Source organism: Phodopus roborovskii, unplaced genomic scaffold (assembly GCF_943737965.1).
Source record: "Phodopus roborovskii unplaced genomic scaffold, PHOROB, whole genome shotgun sequence".
Taxonomy (NCBI): Eukaryota; Metazoa; Chordata; class Mammalia; order Rodentia; family Cricetidae; genus Phodopus; species Phodopus roborovskii.
Genome location: NW_026126480.1, coordinates 51,733,420 through 51,756,513, shown reverse-complemented (window position 1 = coordinate 51,756,513; position 23,094 = coordinate 51,733,420). Strand labels below are relative to the sequence as shown.

At 50.4% G+C, this 23,094-nt stretch overlaps 1 protein-coding gene across 10 annotated transcripts in view; it reads left to right on the top strand.

Annotated features, from left to right (window-relative positions):
• Ano1 (anoctamin 1) overlaps nucleotides 1–22,347 on the top strand; it is a 166,598-nt gene extending 144,251 nt beyond the window's left edge. For all 10 annotated transcript variants that reach the window (XM_051193494.1, XM_051193491.1, XM_051193493.1 and 7 more), the window contains 7 exons: nucleotides 383–483; nucleotides 1,229–1,374; nucleotides 5,184–5,336; nucleotides 11,431–11,483; nucleotides 12,923–13,107; nucleotides 17,720–17,825; nucleotides 20,673–22,347. In XM_051193494.1, coding sequence (XP_051049451.1) covers nucleotides 383–483; nucleotides 1,229–1,374; nucleotides 5,184–5,336; nucleotides 11,431–11,483; nucleotides 12,923–13,107; nucleotides 17,720–17,825; nucleotides 20,673–20,939 — 1,011 coding nt within the window. In that variant the 3' untranslated portion in view covers nucleotides 20,940–22,347. The remainder of the gene's footprint in view (nucleotides 1–382; nucleotides 484–1,228; nucleotides 1,375–5,183; nucleotides 5,337–11,430; nucleotides 11,484–12,922; nucleotides 13,108–17,719; nucleotides 17,826–20,672) is intronic.
• Nucleotides 22,348–23,094: the final 747 nt, after the last annotated feature.

The following is a 23,094-nucleotide window of genomic DNA, read 5'->3' as shown; positions in this document are numbered from 1 at the left end:
TGTGTGTATGTGTGTGTGTGTGTTCATACCCACACAAGCACATTCGGAGGTTTGCTTGTGGGGTGGCCTATGCCTTGAGACAGGGTCTCTCACTGAATTAGAAGCTAGCTATCACAACTATGATGGCTGTCCAGAGGGATTTTGGTATCCACCTGCCTCTGCCCCGACCCAACAACGCTGAGATAACAGACACATGCAACCATGTTGGTTTGGGATTCAAACTCAGATGTCCCTGTTTACACAGCAAGTGCCCTTACCCACCCAGCACCTCCCTAGCCCTAAACCTAACTTTTAAGAAGCTATGAATTACCTCATAAATTGAGGGCTAGCCTCACCCCCTACCCAGAGCCAGGCTAGCTCTGACTTGCCCTCTGTCCCACAGTGTGCTCCAGGCGGCTGCCTCATGGAGCTCTGCATCCAGCTGAGCATCATCATGCTGGGAAAGCAGCTGATCCAGAACAATCTCTTCGAGATCGGCATCCCGTGAGTGGTACCCACTGTGGGTGGGGGCAGAGTAGAGGGGATGGGCGACTTCAAAGTAGCCTCAGTGGCAGGTGAGGCATACGCTTCTTTGGGGATAGGAGACTTCGGAAACCAGGGGGTGAGGAGAATAGAGGGAACATGGAGCAAAAGTTGCCCCATCATAGATAATATGGACTCTCAGAGGCCACACAACCCCTGGCTTGTACCGGCCCCTGAGAGGCAGAGTAGACAGTAGGAGCCAATCCCCTTCATCTTTCTCCTCAGAAGTATAGGTTCCCTGGAGCCAGGACCTTAGTGAACCAAGGAAAGGCCACAGAAGTATGGGACAGCCCACTTTTCCCGGGTCCCTAGAGGGGCCTCCCGCGGCTACAGGTGGCCTCTCCTTCTTCCTGCCTCTCAGGGTCTTAGGAAAACAGCAGAGCTGTGCTGCCTTTGGGAGAAGGGCAGAGCTAATAGACCCCTTCCAACAGGCATGTAGCCAAGCATAGTGTCACATGCCTTTGATCCTAGCACCAAGGAAGAAGAGGAAAGTGGATTTATGAGAGTTTGAAGCCAGCCTCATCCACATAGTAAATTCAGTGTCAGCCAGGCCTATACTGGCTCAAAACAAAACAAAACAAAAGATGTATATTTCACTGTGCTAACCAGTGGCTCAAGCTCAGAGCAGACATGATAGTGTAACTCAGAGGTGCTGGTGGGTGCTGCCCCCACCACTGGCTGCCCGCTGACACAGCGCCCTCTGCAGGAAGATGAAAAAGTTCATCCGCTACCTGAAGCTTCGAAGGCAGAGCCCCTCGGACCGTGAGGAGTATGTGAAGCGGAAGCAGCGCTATGAGGTAGACTTCAACCTTGAACCCTTCGCTGGCCTCACACCCGAGTACATGGAAATGAGTGAGTGGCGTTCTGGGACAGGGCGGTGGGCACAAGCTGTGGGGGATGCAGAGTGAACAAAAATGATGGATCTGGGCATGATGACTGACACCTGCCTGTGATCCCAGCACTTGGAGGCTGAGGCAAGAGGCTCTTGAGTTTAAAGCCAGCCTGGGCTACGTAGTGAGATCCAGTCTCAAAAACAAAACAAACAAACAAAAAGGGGAAACTGGGGCTGGGGAGATAGCTCAGTTGGTAAGTACCTATAAGAACTGGAGTTTAAGTTCAATTCCTAGAACCCACACTTAAAAACAAAACAACACTGGGTGTGGTGATGTGTGCTTGTAATCCAGCACTGGGGAAACGGACAAGATGATCCTTGAGGCTCGCTCACCAGCCAGCCTAGCCTAGCCTACTTGGTGAGTGCCAAGCCAGTGAGAGGTCCTGTGGAAAAAATAAAAATAGAATGGACCCAACCTAGGGAAGTTGACTTCTGACCTTTACATATACCTGTGCACGCGCATGCACACACACACACACACACACACACACTCACACACACAGAGAGAGAGAGAGAGAGAGAGAGAGAGGGGAACAGGGAAAGGGCTGTAGGGCTGGGATGCCCAGGATCTCAGTGCCCCTCATACATTCAGCAGTGTCAGGCAGAGACAGGAACTGGAGATATCTAGCCTAGACTCTTGGCTCTAGGCTCTGCTTCCTCCTCCTCGGGTCTGTAAACACAGTCCCTTTTCTTCAACCTTGTCTTCCAAGGGCCCAGGACAGACAGCACATAGTCACCTGCTACACAGTGTGACACATACAGCCAAGCAACAATTTCTTTTCCCTCTACTTCCCTCACCAGCAAGACCGGCTTTATTGGAAGGCCCCAGCAATTGGGGTGCCATAGCTACACCCCTTAAGTGTCCTCCCCTCTCTGTGACACCTCTCTTCTTCCTGAGCACCATATCCGACTCTCGCTGGGCTTGCTGTGATCCCAGCATGAAGCCAGTACTCATAGTGAGGCCTGGGTAAGCCTCATCGACAGAGAGGAACCCTGCATGGAAGGATGCTGAGAGGTAGTTAAGGAGAGATGGGAAAGTCCAGGTGTGGCCTCTGTGGCCCTGCCGCCTTCCAGGCTCCTTCCTGTCCATCCTGCCCCTCTGTTCTGCTCACACTGGACTCCACATTGTTCTGCAAACATGTAACTCAGGCCTGCCATGGGGCCTTTGCATTTGCTGTAACTCCTCTGAAATGCTCTCCCTTAAATACCTGCATGAGTCCTCTCTCTTCCTTCCTCCAAGACTGGGCTTAGATTGTCCCCCAGTAAAGGTTTTCTCTGACCGCAGTGACTAAAAGAGTTGGTTCTCCCCTATGCCTAGGATCCAGCTCCTCCTCTGACCCCATTTTAAATCCATTCGACATCATCAACTCTTCTCTCCCTTTCTGTCTGTCTCATGGAAGGATAGAGCCCCGAGGAGGGAAGAACTTTTCTTCCCACTTTTTTTTTTTTTTTTAAGATTTACTTATTTTATTTACATATCAGTGTCTTATCTGCATGTACACCTTTATCCCAGAAGAGGGCATCAGATCCCACAATAGATGGCTGTGAGCCACCATGCGGTTGCTGGGAATTGAACTCAGAACCTCTGGAAGAGCAGCCAATGCTCTTAACCCCTGAGCCACCTCTCCAACTCCTTCTTCTCACTCTTTGCTGCCTCCCCCATGCCTAGGATGAACCCAAGTGTGCAGCAAATGCTCAGTGCATGTTCACTGCATGTGTGGATGAGCGAACACAATCGAGAAGACTCAAGCACAGGGAAGCTTAAATTGGCATGGCCTGGGCCAGCCACCATGGACAGGACTCAGACATGCAGAATCAGCCCTGTCCCAGGTCCTGGCAGGGGAGCGACTGCTCTGCACTCTGCATTTACCATGGTGCTGGCAGGCAAGGCAGGCTGGTATGTGGCCCCGGAGCTCCTCAGCCTGGGCTCAGAGAGCAGTGATGAACAGGTGACCTTCAGAGCACTGGCCAGAGCATTCTACCCCATGACACCTCCCCACCCACCACTCTCTGTGTTTGTTCATGTGGTTCTAAGCAGACTGCTCCCAACTATCCCCATGATTGGCAGGAATCATCTCACCTTAAGATTCAGGAGAGCACCTTGTAGGGGAAAACAGGACTCTAGGCTCCTTCCTGCTGTTTAGCTCCAAGACCCTGACCAGTAGAATCTGGGTACATGTCCTCCTGTCCCCAGTGTCAGCCTCTGCTCTCTGAGGAGGCTTTGGGAGGCCAGATACCACAGAGAAGTGCCCTGTGGTTGAATGAGACGTGGTTATTTCTCTCAACTACTGAGCTTTCGACTCAGGCTCCCATGATCCTCCAGGGCTTAGAGATAAGTAGATCTCAGGGACAGAGGCCTTCTGTGCCAAGAAGCCCACCCCAGCCCAGCACTAGGGTACACTCTTCACCTGACTTTCTCTCTGTCACACCAGCTGCCATCTTCTCCTCTAGGGAACCTAAGGCTGAGCACAGGAGACAGGTGTGGGTGGGAGAGTGCCCCACACCAGCCCGAGCTCTAGAGTATCTTCTCTTGCCCTCTGTTGTCTCTTTCTCATTCCATTCAGGCTGGATGTTGCAGGGCCATCACTCAGAAGTGAAAAAACCACGGTTTGGACTGCAGCTCCAATGATAGGGAGCTTGCTTAGCATGTACAAGGCCCTGGGTTCAATCCCCAGCATAAACCAGACATGGTAGTACAGGCCTATACTGTAATCCCAGCACTTGGGAAATGGTGGCAGGAAGAGTTCAAGGTGATCTTTGGTGATGTAGTAAATTGGAGGTCAACCTGGGCTACATGGGACCCTATGCCAAGTTATTTTAAGAGGTAAAGCCCACCTAGAGTAACCCTGAGCCTGAGTGTTGGCAGCCATGGCCCACACACACAACCATGGCAAATGGCTGCTTGTGTTCCTCCCTAACCTGCCAGCACCTCCAGACTTCAGCGGAGGCACCCCACCCTGCTGCCCCACACTTCTGGGCCAATGAGAGGTCACCAAGACATCTGGGAAACAGTTCCCACAGCCTCCTGCCCTGCTCATCCTGGTAACAATGACCATACTCAGCCGGCTGAGCACAGGGTGACATTCTGCAGCTTCCTTGTTTACCCCCTGGCATGGAGCACCTTGGACCAGGTCCTGCCATACAGCTCCTGGACCAGCTCTCTGACTTTCATCTCTCTGGTAACCTTTTCCTGACCTGTTGTAACTCAGATTGACTGCAGCTTCCAGAGCTAGTGAACAGCAACTCGAGGCCTGGAAACAGAAGGCTGGGAGAACCTTGGAGGAAAGATGTCCTCCTACTCTCCTAGGCCTGATGGAGGAGGACAGGAGGGACTCTTGAGACACAGTAACAGGAGCAGGCCTTTGTGACAATGGGAGATTTGGCCTCAGGGAGGGGACAGGCCAGACCATGAGCTCACTGTCATCTGCCTGTGAGCAGAAATTTCATAAGGTCAGACTCGTGACCCTCAAGCACGCCTGTGACTCGAGTCACTCGAGGGTGAGCATGAGCAGAGCACATTTATATACAGGAATGAAAAATATACATGTGGACCTGGGGAGATGGCGCAGGTTGTGAAGTGCTCTCTGCACAAATATAAAGACATGAGTTCAATTCCCAGAACTCTCGTGAAGTGCTGAGGGGACTGGTGCCCTGGGGAAGTAGAAACTGGGGCTCCTCTGAGGCAGGGCACCAGGCAGCCATGTTCTGAGTCATGCTGGGTGCAGGGTGGCACATGGCTGCATTGCTGACGGGCTTGCTCTCCCTACAGTCATTCAGTTTGGCTTCGTCACCCTGTTTGTTGCATCCTTCCCTCTGGCTCCACTGTTCGCCTTGCTAAACAACATCATCGAGATCCGCCTGGATGCCAAAAAGTTTGTCACTGAGCTGCGGAGGCCAGTAGCCATCAGAGCCAAAGACATAGGTAAGTGAGCTGCGTGTGACACAGGTTCAGCCCATATGGGCAGGGAACTGCTACGCTCCAGAAGCCAGTGGGGTCCAGACCAGGCTTCCCTACAAGGGCTTCCCTGCTGCCTTCCCAAGTGATTAAAGATCTTGAGTCTGGCCAACTGGCCCTCAAGCCTCCAAGATGTGTCAGCTACCAGTGACATGTGGCCACCAGTGACTGTCTCGGCCACCTACTGTTACAGGTCTCCCAAGTGTGTTCAGCTTTTTGGTGTTGTTATGTAACATTGTCATCCACAAAGTTCAAGCCCTAGAACAGCACAACTGAGTAACAAAAAGAAAATCAAGAAAAAAAAACAAAAGTCATGTTTTAAGTAAGTTTGTGATGGCTCTTCTGGGGTGTGTCAGATACACATGAGGTGATGTTTTCCCTCTATGCTTATTCTTAACACCCCATTCCCCCCAGCACTGGGGTGGCTCCAGAACTAAGAGATAGACCAGTGGGGACAGAGAATTACTTCTCATCAAGCACCCCTGCCTCCTGTAGCCCTTCAGCACTGGGTGCTCATGGAAGGAGGGTAGTTGAGGCTGGAGAGAGCTTGCAGCTGTTAAGAGCTCTGGCTACTTTTGCAAGGGACCTACATTCAGTTCCTAGCCCTCACAACTGCCTGTAACTTAAATTCCACAGAATCCAATGCCTTCTGGCTTGCAGAGGCACCTACACACACACACACACACACACACACACACACACACACACACACACACCCTTCAACCTTAAATGGAACACTTTTAAAGAGAGAGGGTGACAAGGAAGTACAGTCATGTTATTGGATGGCTTGCTCATGAAATTCAAGGCCAGGATGAAACTCAGCAAAGGGCTGGGAACCCTGTGTCATACATGGAGAACATGGTGATGGGGAGTGGCATATACAATGCTGTAGTAGTTTACAGCATCAAAGGAAGAGCACATATACCCAGGTAGTGAGTTCCCCATCATCAGAGGCAGTTAAGGAGAGAACACTTGAGTGTCTACAGGAAGAGTAAAGGATGCTTCAGATGCCATGCATACTTCAACCAGAGACATCAAGTACAGTGTCCCTCTTATCCTAAAGTGAGGCCCACTGTCCTTTAATCCATCTCCTGTTGAACACAGGCTTAATGAGAAGGACATCTCTGTGCTGATGCCTGCAGTAAGCAAATATTAAATCATGTGAGGGAAGCCATTAGTCACCTACCCATATAGATTATATTCCCCAGTGGTAGGGGAACTTTGTGTTGGGTTCTGTGGCCCAGACAGGAGTTTGCAAGACTGTAGGGGTGGAATTGGTTTTGTTTGTTTGTTTGTTTTGTTTGTTGCTTTTGTTTTGATACAGGGTTTCCTCTGTGTAGGCCTGGCTTTTCTGGAACTCGCTCTGTAAACCAGGCTGGCTGAGATCCACCTGCCTCAGCTTCCCAAGTGCTGAAATTAAAGGTGTATGCCACCATCTCTGGTGGCATTGGCTTTTCTAAGATCTTCTCCAAGTCCCTAGATATCTAGCTCATTCCATGGAGAATCCTTGGATATTACCACCCACCCCTATGGCAACCTTCAGATTGCACCATCTACTACATATTCTCTCCTGCTTCTGTTAGTGTCTCTGCCAGACTGGGTGCTCTTTGGGCCATCACTTGGTTTCTGGTAGTGTGACCAGCCCCTGCCATGGATACCCACATCCTCCAGCCCTCCAGCTGCCTCTGAGAAGGTGATTCAGGCTTCTCTATAACCTCATGGCCTTTTACAGTGAGCTGGATGAAGTTGCCATGGTAACCGCCAAGTGCATCAACTGTAGTGACTTCATCTCTGTGGTTCTATAGCCTCACTCACATCTATGCTACAAGGCCTACACACACACACACACACACACACACACACACACACACACACACACACACGGGGGGGGGGTGATGAAAAAGTCAGAGCCAGGACTCACATGTGAGATCATTGTGCTGTGCTTGGACACTGTGACTTCCTGATGCCACCTCCTACCTAGGCAACTTAGACAATGAAAACGGACAGATACCCTAGTGGACCTCCCCAGGTTCTGCCCAGAGACTTAAAAGCATTGAAAGTCCCTGAAAAACCTGACTCTTTCAGGCCCCAGTATCCTCTATTCTGCCTCATTGTGGCCATGGGGTAAGTCACACTCAGGTACGGCCAGGCTAGTGACCCCAGATGTACAAGAGACCTTCATGGTTTCTTGGCTTGCCACAGCTTTAGGGGCACAAGGATCCTCAGTGGAAGGCCAAATCCAGGCATTTTTCCCTTTTGCTTTTACAAATGTAAAAGCTATTCCCCAGAGGGCTGGGGATGTGTCTGAGCTGCAGGATGGATACCCCACATCCTAATCTAAGACAAGCCCAAAGATGTGTCCAGTGCAAACTTCTGGAACTTTCCACCTGTTGGACCCTTAGAGGAACCTCAGAGGAAGCCTAGGCAGAGTCTAGGTCTCACTGCCCCAAACAAAAGCCCTCCATCTCCTAAATGAAAACCTGTACTGAATACTGAAGGCCCAAAGGGGACTTGGGTAATTTTTTAGAAACCCTAAAATTCACTGTCCCATTGCTGGAAAGGAAGAAAAGCATATGGTCACATTATCCCTCGTTGGGGTCTCACAAATGCCCCAGTGGAGTCCCCAATGGGTATGTCACTGTTTGGTGAATTTTGCTTCTGGACAGATGCTGGCTAGCCCTAGAGGATATCCTCTAAAAACCTGCAAACCCACCAGGGTGAACAGGGTACTGTGGGTGGCTTCCTAGCTCCTACTGTCATCCCTGCCCCCATGGGGCTCCTGGTGTATCCTCTGAGTCCTCGCTCCAGACTCCTTGCTTTTTCCCAGGCCTCACGGATCAGCGACTGCTTCCTGGTTCCTGCCCGTTTGGTTGGAGGCGTGATCTGCCTTTCACATGCTTGTTTGTGGCCTCCTGAGCTGTAACCTTTTGCTCAAAGGGGCTTTTGTCTTCCTCCTCTGATCCGTGTAGAGCCTCTGGGCCAGTGTTCCCAGGGGACAGGAGACCCAGTGGTGCCGGTGGCCTACATCCCCTCAGACCCTGGCTAATGGCAGCTGTGCTCCCAACTGCAGGAACCTTTATCACATGGCCTGTTAGGTGGAAGTCTCTGTGGGTGGGTGGCATACAGTGTGTGTTGGGGGGGGGCACACAGTGTGTGTAAAGGACAGCAGAATCCAGTCTTCAGGCAGTAAGGACTCCCTGAGCTGTACTGCAGGCACTGGGAAGCCCTAGTCACTGGCCCCAGCACTGAGTGAGTGGATGCCATGTTTCATGGAGCACCTGGCCTGCCCAGCATGCTTCCTTGCCAAGCTATTAGAAATGGGCTTTAGAGTCCTCTGTGGTGGTAGAGGAAGAAGAAGAGGAAGAAAGGAAGAAGGAGAAATTAAGACCAACACAAGATGGTACACACCTGTAATCCCAGCACTCAAAAGGTACAAGCAAGAGGATTGGAAGTTCAAGGTCACTCTGGGCTCCTCATCTCAAGTTCAAGGTAGCCTAGGCTACGTGAAATCCTATCTCCAAAAATAATAAATAAAAGTAGACTTTAGCCAGTTGTTCTGAGACATGTTTTTGATCCCAACAGGAAACAGGCAGGTGGATCTCCGGGAGTCCTAAGGCTATACCGTGAGACCCTGCTCAAAAATACCAACTGAAGAGAAGGGAGGGGAAGAACTGTCCCCTCCCACTTTGACTTGAGTTCTGAGACCAAAACGCATTGCAAAATTATCAGCCACAGCAATCCTATTCCTGGTTTATACCCTGGAAATTCAAAAGCAAATGTTCAAATAAAAACTTATCTATAGATTGGGCATAGTCATGCTTGTAAATCCAAGCACTCAGGAGGGTGAGGCAGGAGGATTGCTGAATATTTGAGGTCAGCCTAGGGTACATAATGAGTTCCAGGCCAGAATTTGGGGTACAGAGTAAGACCCTGTCTCGGAAATAAATCCATTTATTAAGTTAATAAGTAAAATAGCTTTGATATAAGTTTTTCCAGTTGTGATCAAACAACAGAGGTGAACATTGAATAAGATGAAGTAAGTTGGAGGCCACCCTGAATTTCACCTTTGTTTGCCTCGTGCCTAGTGTTCGGCCTAGAAAGAATGCTTGCCTGCTGTGCACAAAGCTCTGGGTTTGGTCTTCCGCACCACATAATTCAGATGCAGTGGTACATACCTGTAATCCTAGTACCTGGAAGGTAGAAGCAGGAAGATCAAGAGTTCAAAACCATCCTTGGCTCATAGTGAATTTGAAGCTAGCCTGGGCCATGTGAAACCCTGTCAGAGAGAGGGGGGAGGGGGTAAAGCACTGAGAAGTGTCTGGTAGTTCCAAGAGGATCAGGGACTCCCCTGTACATAGGAAACAGGTGTGGTCAGCTGACCTACAGGAGATTCCACCATCAGCCACAGGATCTCTATTGGAAGCCCATCTTACACAAGTGGGTTCTGTCTCCTGCTGTGGTTCAGGAGATGGAACTCTGGTCATCAAGGAGCTTTTACCTGCTAGACCATCTCACCGGCCTTAACAGCTTTCAGGGGTCTGCAGCCTGCAGGGCCTGCCCTTTGTATCACTTGCTCTGGTTTTGTCTGAAAAGGCATTCTGCATTTCTGCAGCCAGTCAACAAACACCTAACAGGTAAATGCATCAAGACTAAGGAAACACAGTGATGCAACAGCCATAGCCTGCTCTAAGTCTACAGAAAAGCCCTTGGCTCCTGAAACACCACACAAGAGTGCAGGCATGAAGCACTACCTCCGGTGACTGAAATACATTTGTGATGACCCTCACAAGGATACCCTACCCTCTGGTGCCCTTGCTGGCTCCCTCATGCCTATGAAATTTTTAGCAGGCAGGATCTACCTGTCTGCTTACCACTTCTGCTAGCAGGAAGCTAGACAGACCCACCTCCATCACAGGAAGTACCAGGTAGATGTTCAAGAATATCTCATCTTGGAGTAGACTGTCACTCACTAGGGGCAGGAATGTGAGATGGCTCTTCCTGAGACTTCCCACCAGGTGGCTATGCATGGGTGTCTTATTGCTGCAATGAGGGCTGTTTTATCCTGGAGTTGTCACTGGCTGGGGCAGGAAGACATATTTAATGTATGCACATTGCTGTAGGCTTGACCACTGGACAAACTATGGTCCCCAGATTCTGGAGTGCCTGGGGCTGAACACCTGCTGGCCTGGTAGGCCATCAGTGTAAAACTCAAAAATAAGAGCTTGAAAGCTGCCCCATTGCTCCTGGATAGAGGGTACAGCATGTGGCACATGGCCATGCACCACATCTGGAACAAAATACCTGCCATAGTTTTCCCAAGAATGGAGATAGTAGGATCCACCTAGGGTGACTTCAGAGAAGTCACAGACCTGGCTCAGGGCTGGGAGCCAGATGTGGACAGGACACACTCTTGGCCTCATAGAGTGCAATTCAGGACAGGACCCCTGAACACACACCCAGGCTCATGGGTAAAGTTGGGGCTGGGGGATGCAGGGCATGGGACTCCCTGCGGGACTCTCAGCCTGGAGACCCCCAACAAACACCTCACCTCCTTCCTGGGTCTTGTTTCTTCTCCTTTCCATTGGAAGATGGCTGAGAACCAAGGTCCCACCATGCTGGAGATAAGCCTTCCGCCGGTCTGGGATTGTAGAGGTGGAAGCCAGTTCCTATCTAAGCATAATGGTTGCTTTGAACACTACTGACCATCCCAGATCCCAGCCTCACCAGTCAGGATGCCCTAGCCAGAGTTGCTCAAGCACTGAGGTTGGGGTCAAGTCACTGGCTGTAGGAAAGGGATCTTGCTGCAGTGAGCACCTCTAGACAGGTTCACAGGGAAGGGCCAGGGTACCCTTGGAATTCATAGACAGCTTATAAGATGACATGGCAACACAGTACAGCCAAGTCATTGGCATTCCCTGGGTCCCCTGTGCCTTCCCCAGCATTACTGGGGGGTGGCCCTCTAGCTGTTCCAGTCCTTGCAATGTTGGGCCCACCCTGGCACTACCTGGGTGCCACAAACTGTACACCAGTCCACAGGCGCTCCCATCTGTCTCTTCCCTAGGGATCTGGTATAACATTCTCAGAGGCGTCGGGAAGCTGGCTGTCATCATTAATGTAAGTGATGGGAGTGGGAACCCTGGCTGGGTAGTGAGGCCACTGGGGCTGTTGGGATATCTCTCTTTAGAAACGTCCCTTGAGGACTAGGGCTGTGGCTTAATAGGTAGCATGCACGAGGCTTGAATTTCATCCCCAGCATTGATTAAACTTGGTGTGGTGGAGCACACCTGTTCTTCCAGCACTCAGGGAGGGGAGGCAGAAGGATCTGAAGTTCAAGGTCACCCTCAGCCTCATAGAGAGTTCAAGGCCAGCCTGGGCTACTTAAGACACTGTCTACAAACAATAAACAACAAAATCATTTGTAACATAGCTATAAAACTAGCTTCCCTATCTCTATCAAGCCCAGTGTCACACTTCTAGCTTCTTTCCCAGCCCATGACCATGTCTTTTCAGCACATAGTATGGCCCCTACTAGCCTCTCCTGGCCTCAGGTCAAGAGTGGCATAGGCCTTGGCTACTGTGGTCCTCATATTTCTGCAGCAAAGCCCAAGGCTGGCTCCCAGGCACAAGTGGACCTGCAGCATCCCACCCTGTATGCAGACACTACTCATGGGAAGCAGGGGTAGCTCCCACAACACCCCAGGCTCACAGTGTCTGATGCAGGGACACCTGGGATCCAGTGCCCACTGGGCATAGGGGTGATATTCAAGCCTCTAGGAGCCTCCAAATTCCACACTGTACTTCCCTCGTGCCAAGTGTCCACTTCTCCAATTGAGACCTTGAGGCCCCTTGTTAAAGGAACTGAGAGGGGATGACATACACCCGAAGCTCCATGCCTGACTCAGGAGGAGCAAAAATAGGGTCTAGAATGAGGGGGGCCCAGAGTACAGCCTTGCGAAGCCAAGGTACAGGTAGAACATTTCACGAGGACAACAGCAACAATTTTAGATGCTTCCAAAATATTCTAAACCTTCTATGTTCTTGCCACATATCAAGCTGTTGCTCTGTATACAGCTGTGGATGTATAGGCTGGCATGCCCCATGTTACAGATAGCTAAGGCACAGAGAAGGAAGGTGATATACCCAAGGCCACACAGCCACGAGAGGCTGATGGGCTTCAGGTCCCTTCATGAAATCTCTCATAGAGGTTAGACAAGAACTTTACAGATTGCAGGTTCCTTCTTTGGGCTCCCAAGTTTCTCCAGCAAGCCCAGGAGGTAAGGTCTGTGCCCAGTGGGCATGGTCAACCTGTTGAACAAGCGCAGAAGGATGGCACAGAGGGGTTGGGAGCTCCACCCAGAGCCACACAGCCTGTGAAAGGCAGCCCACTGTCCCTGCTGTCCCTATTTAAGGACAACAGAAATAGCCCTTCAGACTCCTGCAAGCTGCAGAAAGGGACAGGAACATGGTGACCCTTTGTTTACTCATGTTATCCTGTCCCACCCTGCCCTGCCTCGCTCAGAACCACACTCACACTCACTCCTTTTCCCTGGCAGGCCTTTGTGATCTCCTTCACGTCTGATTTCATCCCTCGCCTAGTGTACCTCTACATGTACAGTCAGAACGGGACCATGCATGGCTTCGTCAACCACACACTCTCCTCCTTCAATGTCAGTGACTTCCAGAATGGCACGGCACCCAATGACCCACTGGACCTGGGCTATGAGGTGCAGATCTGCAGGTACTGCTTTCATGTCTCCCCCTCAAGAGAGGTCCTTACAGGGGCAGCTGGGGAGGCTAAGGAGGACCCTGGCTTCTTCAGGTGCAAGACTCAAGGAGTACTTGCATGCAGTTTGTAAAATGACTATACGAGCCTATATAATCCCATACTTGGAGCCGAGGTGGGGACGGGGGTGGGGGGGGTGGGGGGTGGGAGGGGTTGCTGTGAGTTTGAGGCCAACCTGAACTACATGAGACCATGCTTCAAATGTAGTATACTGGGAGATGGAAACAAAAGGTCAGAAGTTCAAGGCCATCCTCAGCTACATACTGAGATTGAGGCCAGCCTGTACTACATCAGATCTTGTCTCAAATAAATAAATAAATAACATGAGCCAGAGAGATAGCTCAGGAGTTAAGAGCACAGTTCTTTCGGAGGATCAGTGTTTGATTCCCAATACCCACAATGTGGTTCACAATCATCTATAGTTGCAGTTACAGGGGATCTGAAGCCCTCTTCTGGCCTCCATGAGCACCAGGCATCCATGTAGTGAACAAACAGACATGTATGCAGGTAAAACATTCATATGCATAAAATAAGTAAAAATCTTTTTAAATTAAAAAGACAAAAATGTGTGTGCATTTGAACACGCACACATGCACACACAGACACACATGTACATGCATGATGTCATGCATGGTGGTGCATACCTATAATCCAAGCATTCATGAGGGTGAGGCAGGATAAGGCAAGCCTGGACTACCTCAGTTTCTTGTTTTGTTTGTTGCTTTATTTGTTTGCTTACTTTCTTCTGAGACAGGGTTTCTCTCTCTATGTAGCACTGGCTGTCCTGGAACTCGCTGTGTAGACCAGGCTGGCCCTGAACTCAGAGATCTGCCTGCTTCTGTCTCCTGGGTGCTGGGATTAAAGGAGAGTGCCTGCCACACTGTCACCACCACCTGGCTGTTTGCTTACTTTTTTTGAGACAGAGTCTCACTGTGTAGCCCTGACTGGCCTGGAACTTGCTATGTAGTCCAGTGGCCCCAAACTCACAGAGATCTGCCTGCCTCTGTCTTCCAAGTTGAAGTCCAGACTGCAGAATTTAAAGGCCGACAGCTGGGATTAAAGGTGTGCACTGCCCAGATGAGGCCCTATCTTTAATAGTAAATGAAATGTGGTAGGCTGGCAGGAAGGGGCAGAGAACTTTCACTGTCCCTGGAACTCCAGTTTTACACATATCTATTCCCTAGAAGCCAATGTGAAGCCTTAGCCCATGCTCTGGCATGGATGTGGGTTAGCCCTGAGGATTCCCATGCCGGATGCTCCCCTTCTCGGTGGCAGAGGAAAGACGCCTTTAAGGTGGGGAGTGTCTGACACTGTTATCCCTGTACTGGGAAGATGGGAGCAGGAGGGTCAGTTCAAGGCTATGTATTGAGTTTGAGTCAACCTAGGCTAATGAGACCCTGACTCAAGTAAATAAATAAATGAGTAAATAAATAAATAAGTTTATGTATTTATAAATGCATTATATTTGTTACATATGATATATTTATATGTGGATAAATAAATTATAAATAATAAACTTATTTACTTATTTATTCGAGTAGCTACTACAAGGAAAAAGAAAGAGGGAAGGAAAGGAAGCACCATCTCTATGTGTTTTGTGCCAGGATGGAGCAGCAGCCTGGGACCCTATTCAAATAGGAGTGGTGTCACCTAGGAGGGCAGGTTTTGAGAGGAGGCCTCCCAGCATGATTTCCAAATGTGAAAACTCTCTCTTTGCACACAGCCTAAGACAGAAATGTCCCAGCCCAGGGGACCCTCCCACATTGAAAACACAAGTCACCTCAGAAGCTTGTTGCTTCTGCCAACCTCCTGTGCCCAGGAGCTCTGCAGATCACCCGCTTGCCCTAGGATCTCGGGACTCCCTAGCCTGGAGAGACAGGCTCAGACTACCTCTAGCTAGCCAGGGAAAGGGCCAAGTTCCAAGTGGATTTCCTCTGAGTGTCGGTGGCTTTTGCTCTCTGTAGGATTGCAACTTCGTAGGTGGATATGTGGGCTGGGGCCCCGTGTGTGCACTCACAGTGGTGTTGGTTGGTCACTCCTGGGGAAGCAATGATGCTCCCTGGGGTGACTGAGGACTCCTGTATTGGGGAACAAAGAGAAGGGGAGGGGAGGAGGAAGGTGATTTGCCACTGGGGTCATGGTACACAGCTTGGGGAACTGCCTCAAAATTCATCCTCACATTGGGCAGCTGACTGCAGGTCACCCCGGTATTGTTGAAAGTACCCTCAGCCAGGGCACCATCGGGCATTACAGAGTTCAGGGAAATTGAAGTTTAGAGGGGATCGCTAAGAGAAAACAGAAATCACTCTTGCTTTTTCTGCACACTCCTGGCAGAGTGGCAGATGGTGCTGAGGGTGAGCAGCAGGCTTGAACACTGGGAGGACACAGGCAGAGGGTTCTAGGTCAAGCCAGGGAAGCAGCAGGACCATAGATGGGGTCTGCTTTTGGCCTGTGCGAACAGAGGCCCTGTTCCCCACTCCAGTTCCAGCCAGACTTCCCACCACCTGGACCATAATCCTGCAACTCAGCCACCTTGAGCTCCCCACATATACCAGATGCACCCACCATAGCCACCTCCCAAAGCTGGAGCCCAGCCCAGCCCAGCATGCAGCAGAAGCAGTGGCTGGGACCTAGATTCCTGCAGGCTCCTGTTTCTTCCTATGCTAAAGCAGACTTGTCCCAGGTCGGCCCCATCCACCCTGAGAGACCATATGCTCTTCTCCCCATGGGGGCCAGAACAAGGCTAGTTAGCTGAGTGCAGAAGAAAATTAATCTTCCAGAGGTCAGTGTGGCTGGTGGTTGATGGTAGTTGAAAAGAGTCAAGAGTGGGCTTTTGGGGATGCATAGGAGTTTTCCAGGTGACCTCAGAGTTAGAGAGAAAAGGCGGAGGGGAGATGTGTGGTAGCACTGTGAGCACAGGCTCTTTGTTCCCATCAGGGTGATTGTACAACTTCTGCTCAGCACCTGCCACTGTTCCCAGCCAGTCTCCTCTGGGGAACTGGTAGTTCCATGGCAAACAGGCCCAAGAGACTCCTGTCTGACTCCCTCCGTGAACAAAAGGCCCCATCTGCTGTATTCTCACCAACATGTCCTCTGGGATGGGGTCAGCACTTAGTAACAACTCACAAATGCTCATGACATAAACAAATGAGCGAGGGAACGTTCAGACTGAGGCCCAGAGAGGCCAAGCAAGTGCTCAGGAACACACAGAAAGTTGATATTAAATGTGAGCTGAGCACCAGGGGTATGCTTCTGGAGCCAGGTGCCTCCTCCTTGTGTCCCCTCCCTGGGCCTCAGCCATTAGGGACCAGCCTGGGTCTTACCAGCTACTCTAGAGACCCAGGCCCTGACTTTGGGGATTGTATTGTATTAGTTATATGTCTCATTGCTGTGACAAAATATCTGATAAAAATCAATTTAAGGACTGGGCAGTAATGGTGCAGGCCTTTAGTCCCAGCACTCAAGAGGCAGAGGTAGGCAGATCTCTGTGATTTGAGGCCAGCCTGGACTACAGATTGAGTTCCAGAACAGCCAGAGCTACACAGAGAAACCCTGTCTCAAAAAAAAAAAAATAAAAAATAAACAAACAAACAAACAAAGAACAACAACAACAAAATGAACTTAAGGAAGGAAAGGTCTGTCCTGGTCTGCAGTGTGAGGGCACAGTTCATCTGAAAGAACGGAGGCAGGAGTGTAGAAGGGCTGGCCACATCTCACCCATAGACAGGAAGCAGACAGTGATGAATGCTGGTCATCAGCTTGCTCCAGCCTCCGGAGGGCCCACCCACTTTCAGGGTGGGTCTTCCCACCTCAGTTAAACCCTCATACCCACCCAGAGGTCCATGGTAACTGACTCCATTACATTTATTTGTTTCTTTGTTTGGGTGTGTGGGTGTACCATGTGCACATGTGGAGGGCAGAGGGCAGTTTTCAGGACTCAGTTTTCTCTTGCTACCTTTGTGGGTCCTAGGAGTCAAACTCAGGTAGTCAGGCTTGGTACTGTTACCTTTACACACAGTCATCTTGCCAGCCCTCCCCAGTGACTCTAAATCCAGCCAAGAAGACAATCAAGATCAACCACTTGGAGTGAGGGGTTATAAGTCCTGGCCGCTCTTCCAAAGGACCTGAGTTCAGATCACATAACCCACATCCAGCAGCTCACAGCCACCTGTAACACCAACTCCAGGGTGATCTGCCACTCCCGTCTAGCCCCTGAGGACACTGCATACACATTTGTAGACACACATAATTACATCTAAAAGAAAAAAAATCATCCTTGCTAATTTGACAACAAACACATCGTTTTAAATCAGGGTATCCCCACCCCTGGACCTACAAACACTGCATCTTGTCTGTCTCCAAAGTCCTGAGTCTCAAGACTGTCCCAAGTTCCTAGTGCCTGCCTGTTTTCTCCAAGCTGCTGGGCCCTGACCACCCCATCCAGCTTGGAGAGGATTTCTTGGCAGAGAGTGGGCCTCCCCTGCATGGCCACAGACCCTGGCTCAACCCCAAAGCTTCTCTCTTGAGGTCTACTTGACCTACCCTTGACCCCACACACCCTTTGCAGGTACAAAGATTACCGTGAGCCCCCATGGTCAGAACACAAGTATGACATTTCTAAGGACTTCTGGGCTGTCCTGGCTGCCCGGCTGGCATTTGTCATCGTCTTCCAGGTATGTGTTTTGTTGGGGACATCTGCCTCCAGAAAGTGGAGGCACAGCCCCTGGGAGTGCAGACAGGAGGGAGGTGATAATGGCAGGAGACGGGCCTTGATGTGTCTTCAGGGACTCTGAGAACACTGACTGACCAGACCCTTAGCAGTGACCAAGAGAATGTCCTGGAACAGGCAAGGAAGGGGTGAGGTGGTAAGAACAGTGAGCTCCATAGAGCAGACTTGGAGGAAAAAGAGGCCAGTCTCTGTCCCCACTTGTCACCCTCTGTCTCTGTGCCATGGGCCAGGTAAGTTCAGACTGGAGGCAATGGTTCTGAGATGATAACTCCAGACCCAGCCAACAGTACCTGTTATGGGTTAAACTACACACACACACACACACACACACACACACACACACACACACACACACACACTGACTGAAGGCCTAAGTATGGTGCTAAGAGCCATGCACATCCTCTGGCATCCTGGCAACCCATGCCAGAACAACAGCACACCGAACACTCAGAGCTGGGAAATTCCAGCACCAGGTCCGTCCCCTGCTGTGCTCATTACATGCCTCCATCAGCCTGTCACTGAAGTGGGTACAGAAGGTATTGGTCTAGGCTTGAGGTGATGTCCTAGCTTGCTTTTCTGTTGCTATGATAGAGACCATGACCAAAACCAACTTGGGGAAGAATGTGTTTGTTACACTCTATCACCGAGGGAAGCCAAGGTAGGAATTCAGACTGGGTGGGAACCTGGAGGCAGGAGCTGATGCAGAGGTCATGGAGAGGTGCTGCTTACTGGCTTGTTCCCTATATTTTGTTGGGTTTGTTTCTTTTACCCTCCAGGACCATCTGCCCATGGCCCCTACTGCCATGGGCTGGGCCCTTTCACATTTCACAATTATCTATCAAGAAAATGCTGTTCTTCCAAGAGACCTGGGTTGGATTCCCATATGGCAACTCATGACTGTCTGTAACTCCAGTCCCAGGAGATCCAGTGCCCTCTTCTGGCCTCCCTGAGCCAGACATACACTCAAGCAAAACACCCAAGTACATTAGATAAAATAATGTGATTTTTTTTTTTTTTTTAACAAAACAAAATGACCCCAGGCTTGCCTACAGGCCAATCTGATGGAGGCAGGTTTTCAATTAGAGATCCCTCTTCCCAGATGACCCTAATTTGTGTCAAGTTGACATAAAACTATGCAGCACAGATGGAAGCTCTGGGGCAGTGGTTGTCAACCTTCCTAAAGCTGCGACACTTTAATGCAGTTCTCATGCTGTGCTGACCCCAACCTTAAAATTGTTTCATTGCTACTTCGTAACTGTATTTTCGCTACTGCTGATAATTGTAATGTAAATATCTGATTTACAGGAAAGGTTGAGAATCACTGCTCTAACAAAGGAGATATCATAGCAGGCAGGAGAGTAGTGGGGGAGGGTTTCCATGCGGACCGCCCTGCCCATCTCAGCAGGCACATTCTGCTCCAGCCACCAGAACATGATAGGTCCTTATCATCCTAAATGGTTGGTCACTTACTCCCACAGCCAGTCTGGGAACAGGGAGGCAAGAGGACAGAGGGTCCTTAGCTGTGCCATAGTTCACAGCTTGGAGCATAGCTAGGAGAGTCATCTTTGAACTAAGGCCAATCACCGATGCTCAGGTGCCGACAAATGCACCCCAAAGGTGTTTGATGAACAAGAATGTTGGTCTTCCATACAAGCTGACTAACTTGCATTTTGTCCCTGACATAGCCAGAGCTCAAGAACCTAGCCGGCCTCGGGCTCCAAAGACCAGCCCTCAGCTCACTCCCAGCCATTTCTGGCTTAACTAGTGTTCTTTGCAGCGTTGATATCATTGCTGTTGATATCATGGCCTGGGTAGTCAGTCATTCTGAAGAATCCATCTTGCCGAGCATTTTCTTGCCCACTCAGTTCAGATTCCTCAAGAAAGCCAACACGGGGTAGTGGAGCACAAGAGAGCTTCATCCCCAGCTTCTCAAAAAGAGAAGGGAGAAAGTTTTCCAGGGGCTGCACCTCCCTGTCTGGTTACATCTTCTGGGACACTGAGGCCCAGAAGAATAGAATGTGCACAGGGACAGGGAGTGGAGGGGTGAGTTTTGCCATGTGGAGCAGGTAGACAGGAGTCAGTGCACAGGTGGGGCACACAGGTGGGGATGTGCAAATGGGGTGCACAGGTCGGAGTACACAGGTCAGGTGCACAGGTAGGAGTATATAGGTGGGGTGCACAGATGGGTGCACAGGTGGGAGTACACAGGTGGGTGCACAGGTGGGGTGCACAGGTGGATGCATAGGTGGGAGTACACAGGTGGGTGCACAGGTGGATGCATAGGTGGGAGTACACAGGTGGGTGCACAGGTGGGTGCACAGGTGGGTGCACAGGTGGATGCATAGGTGGGAGTACACAGGTGGGTGCACAGGTGGGGTGCACAGGTGGGTGCACAGGTGGATGCATAGGTGGGTGCACAGGTGGATGCATAGGTGGGAGTACACAGGTGGGTGCACAGGTGGGTGCACAGGTGGGAGTACACAGGTGGGTGCACAGGTGGGTGCACAGGTGGGTGCACAGGTGGGTGCACAGGTGGAGTACACAGGTGGGTGCACAGGTGGGTGCATAGGTGGGAGTACACAGGTGGGTGCACAGGTGGGTGCACAGGTGGGGTGCACAGGTGGGGTGCACAGGTGGATGCACAGGTGAGGGTCATAATTGGATCGTGCATAGGTGGGGCAACCAAGTGAGGGTGTGCAAGTGGTGTGCACAGGTGATACAGACACTACACAGAGGCTGGGGCGTTCTCCAGGCCCCTCTGGCTCCATCCCCATCACTTCTCTCCCTGTAGAACCTGGTGATGTTCATGAGTGACTTCGTGGACTGGGTGATCCCTGACATCCCCAAAGACATCAGCCAGCAGATCCACAAGGAGAAGGTTCTCATGGTGGAGCTGTTCATGCGTGAGGAACAGGGCAAGCAGCAGCTACTAGACACATGGATGGAGAAGGAGAAGCCAAGGGATGTGCCTTGCAACAACCACAGCCCCACAACCCGGCCAGAGGCAGGGGACAGCAGCCCAGTCCCCAGCTATGAATACCACGGGGGTGCACTGTAGCCTTGATGGCAGCCCAGCAGCCAGAAGGCTTCTGACCATCACCAAGTGACCACCCGGTTTCCTCCAGAGCCAGCACTTCTAGCCCCACCAGGGCCCGTGGCTCTTGTGCACGTGTGGAGGGCCACTCTGATGTGACAACCGTCTTCTTTTTTCTTTCTGTTTCTTCTCATTTTTGCACAATGCCATTAAGCAGGGACATTTTTATCCTTAGTATTCAATGCCAAGGATGGCTGGTGACAGGGCTAAACGGGGCAAGGGCATATTCCACAGACTCGTGCTGGGGGATGTAAATCCCATCACCACCACAGTGGTAAGGGGCCAAGGCCCTGAGTCTGCATCCTTTGAAGGATGCCTTGGGATAGGTACAGAGTGGTGTCCAGGAGCCTGGTGACATTTTCCAGGAGGATACTTAGACTCAGGCTCCTGAAGTCTTCACGTGCTGTAGTTGGACATGCTGGATGACTCCACTGTCTTTCCTTCTGGGAGCTCAGAGGTTCAGACCTGGCTACTCAAACAGTAACACATGGTGGCTTCATACTGTGTGCCAGTAAAACCTGAGGGGTACAGGTGCCCCTGTTGACCAGCACCCTTTGTTCCCTGGCAGGTAGGCTCCACACCAGCCACCCAAGGGCCCCTCACACCAAGATGATGACCTTCTTGTGAGACAAGCTGGGTAACAGGTGGGCATCTCTAGAAAGGCTGATGGGCTTCACCAAGCCCCAGGGCCTCCGTGGGTTCCTTTGCCGCTTTTTAGAACACCTATTGGTTTTTGTCTTAAAAATCAATAATGTGGTGGATTTGAGGGATTTTCTTTCTGTAGCTCAAGGTGGAAGGAGTTTATTCCATTAGTTAACCAAATATGGAGAGGAAATTAGAATATCATTACTACCAAAGATTTTTCTCAATAAAGGCTTCTATTTTGGTAACACGCCTATATTTTCACTCACAGGGACATGAAGTCCTTGGTACTTGCTGTTGTAATAGCCTCTAAAACAAGCCTCATGAGGCAGCTTCAGCTGGTGTGCTAACCAGCTGTGGGAAGTCTCTCAGCACTGTAGCCCCAAGTGTCTCCCCCAAGCTGGAAGAGGCAACTCCCTACACTCGCCTTAGGGCAAGGCTGACAGCCTGTAGTCGGCAGCTGGGGTCCAGTCATGGCCTTCAAAAGGTTTTCATTGTCTGCTAAAATCATGAGACCTGATGCTTCTGTTTCCTCTCGTGCCGTGAAGTGATTTCCAGTGATGTTTTGTACATAGCTACCATACCCAAAATTAGGTAATTACCAAAAATTCTTTTACAGAAACCATTTTTTAAAAAAAAAATCAAAAACAAAAACAAAGCAAAAATGAATGTACACACACCCATAGGAGACTGTGGCTGAGCATTTGACAAAATAAATTTGAGTACACAACCCTGGCCTCTTCTGAGTGCTCTTGTCCCACCAGCCTGTTCCTGTTTTCAAGGCCCCCGATGAGCCCTGTGGTTGATTCTGCGGATTTGAAAATGACTGACCTGAGAACATTCATCTCTTTTGTGGTGGATGTGTGACTTGTTCTAGATGGTCCTGGGATGCCATCTCTCTGTGGTGCGCGCATGTGCTGTGTAAGTGTTTGTGTGTGCTTCTGTGCACATGTAAATACATGTGTGTACTAGCGTGTGCCTGCATGTGTTTGTGTCTGAATGTGCATGTCTGCATGCACACATGTATGTATGTGTACTTTTATGCCTTGAAAGTGCATTGTGTGCTGATATTTCACTTGCTTCCACATGCATACTTCCCTATGTGAGTGTGTTTGTACACGCTACACACAGGCACACAGTGCATGTGTTTGCATTCACTTCTGTGTGTACCCATGACCCATGCGTAATGTGCTTTCAGGTGTCTGGGTGCAGATGTGCTGTGTGCCTGTGTGTGGACATGTGTACTGGAGCCCTCTAGGTATGAAGCTATGCTTCAGTGGAGATTGCAGTCATCCCTCAGCCACCTGTCTCACAGCCTCACGTCTAGGTCATCATCTACAACCCAGAGCACTGGAATTAGCATCACACATTATCCCAAAATCCCATGGGGGGGCTACTTTACGGGGCCAGTGTTTTTGTGTGGCCAGGTGGGGACATTTATTCTAAAATGTTGTCCATATTCACCATAATTTCACAA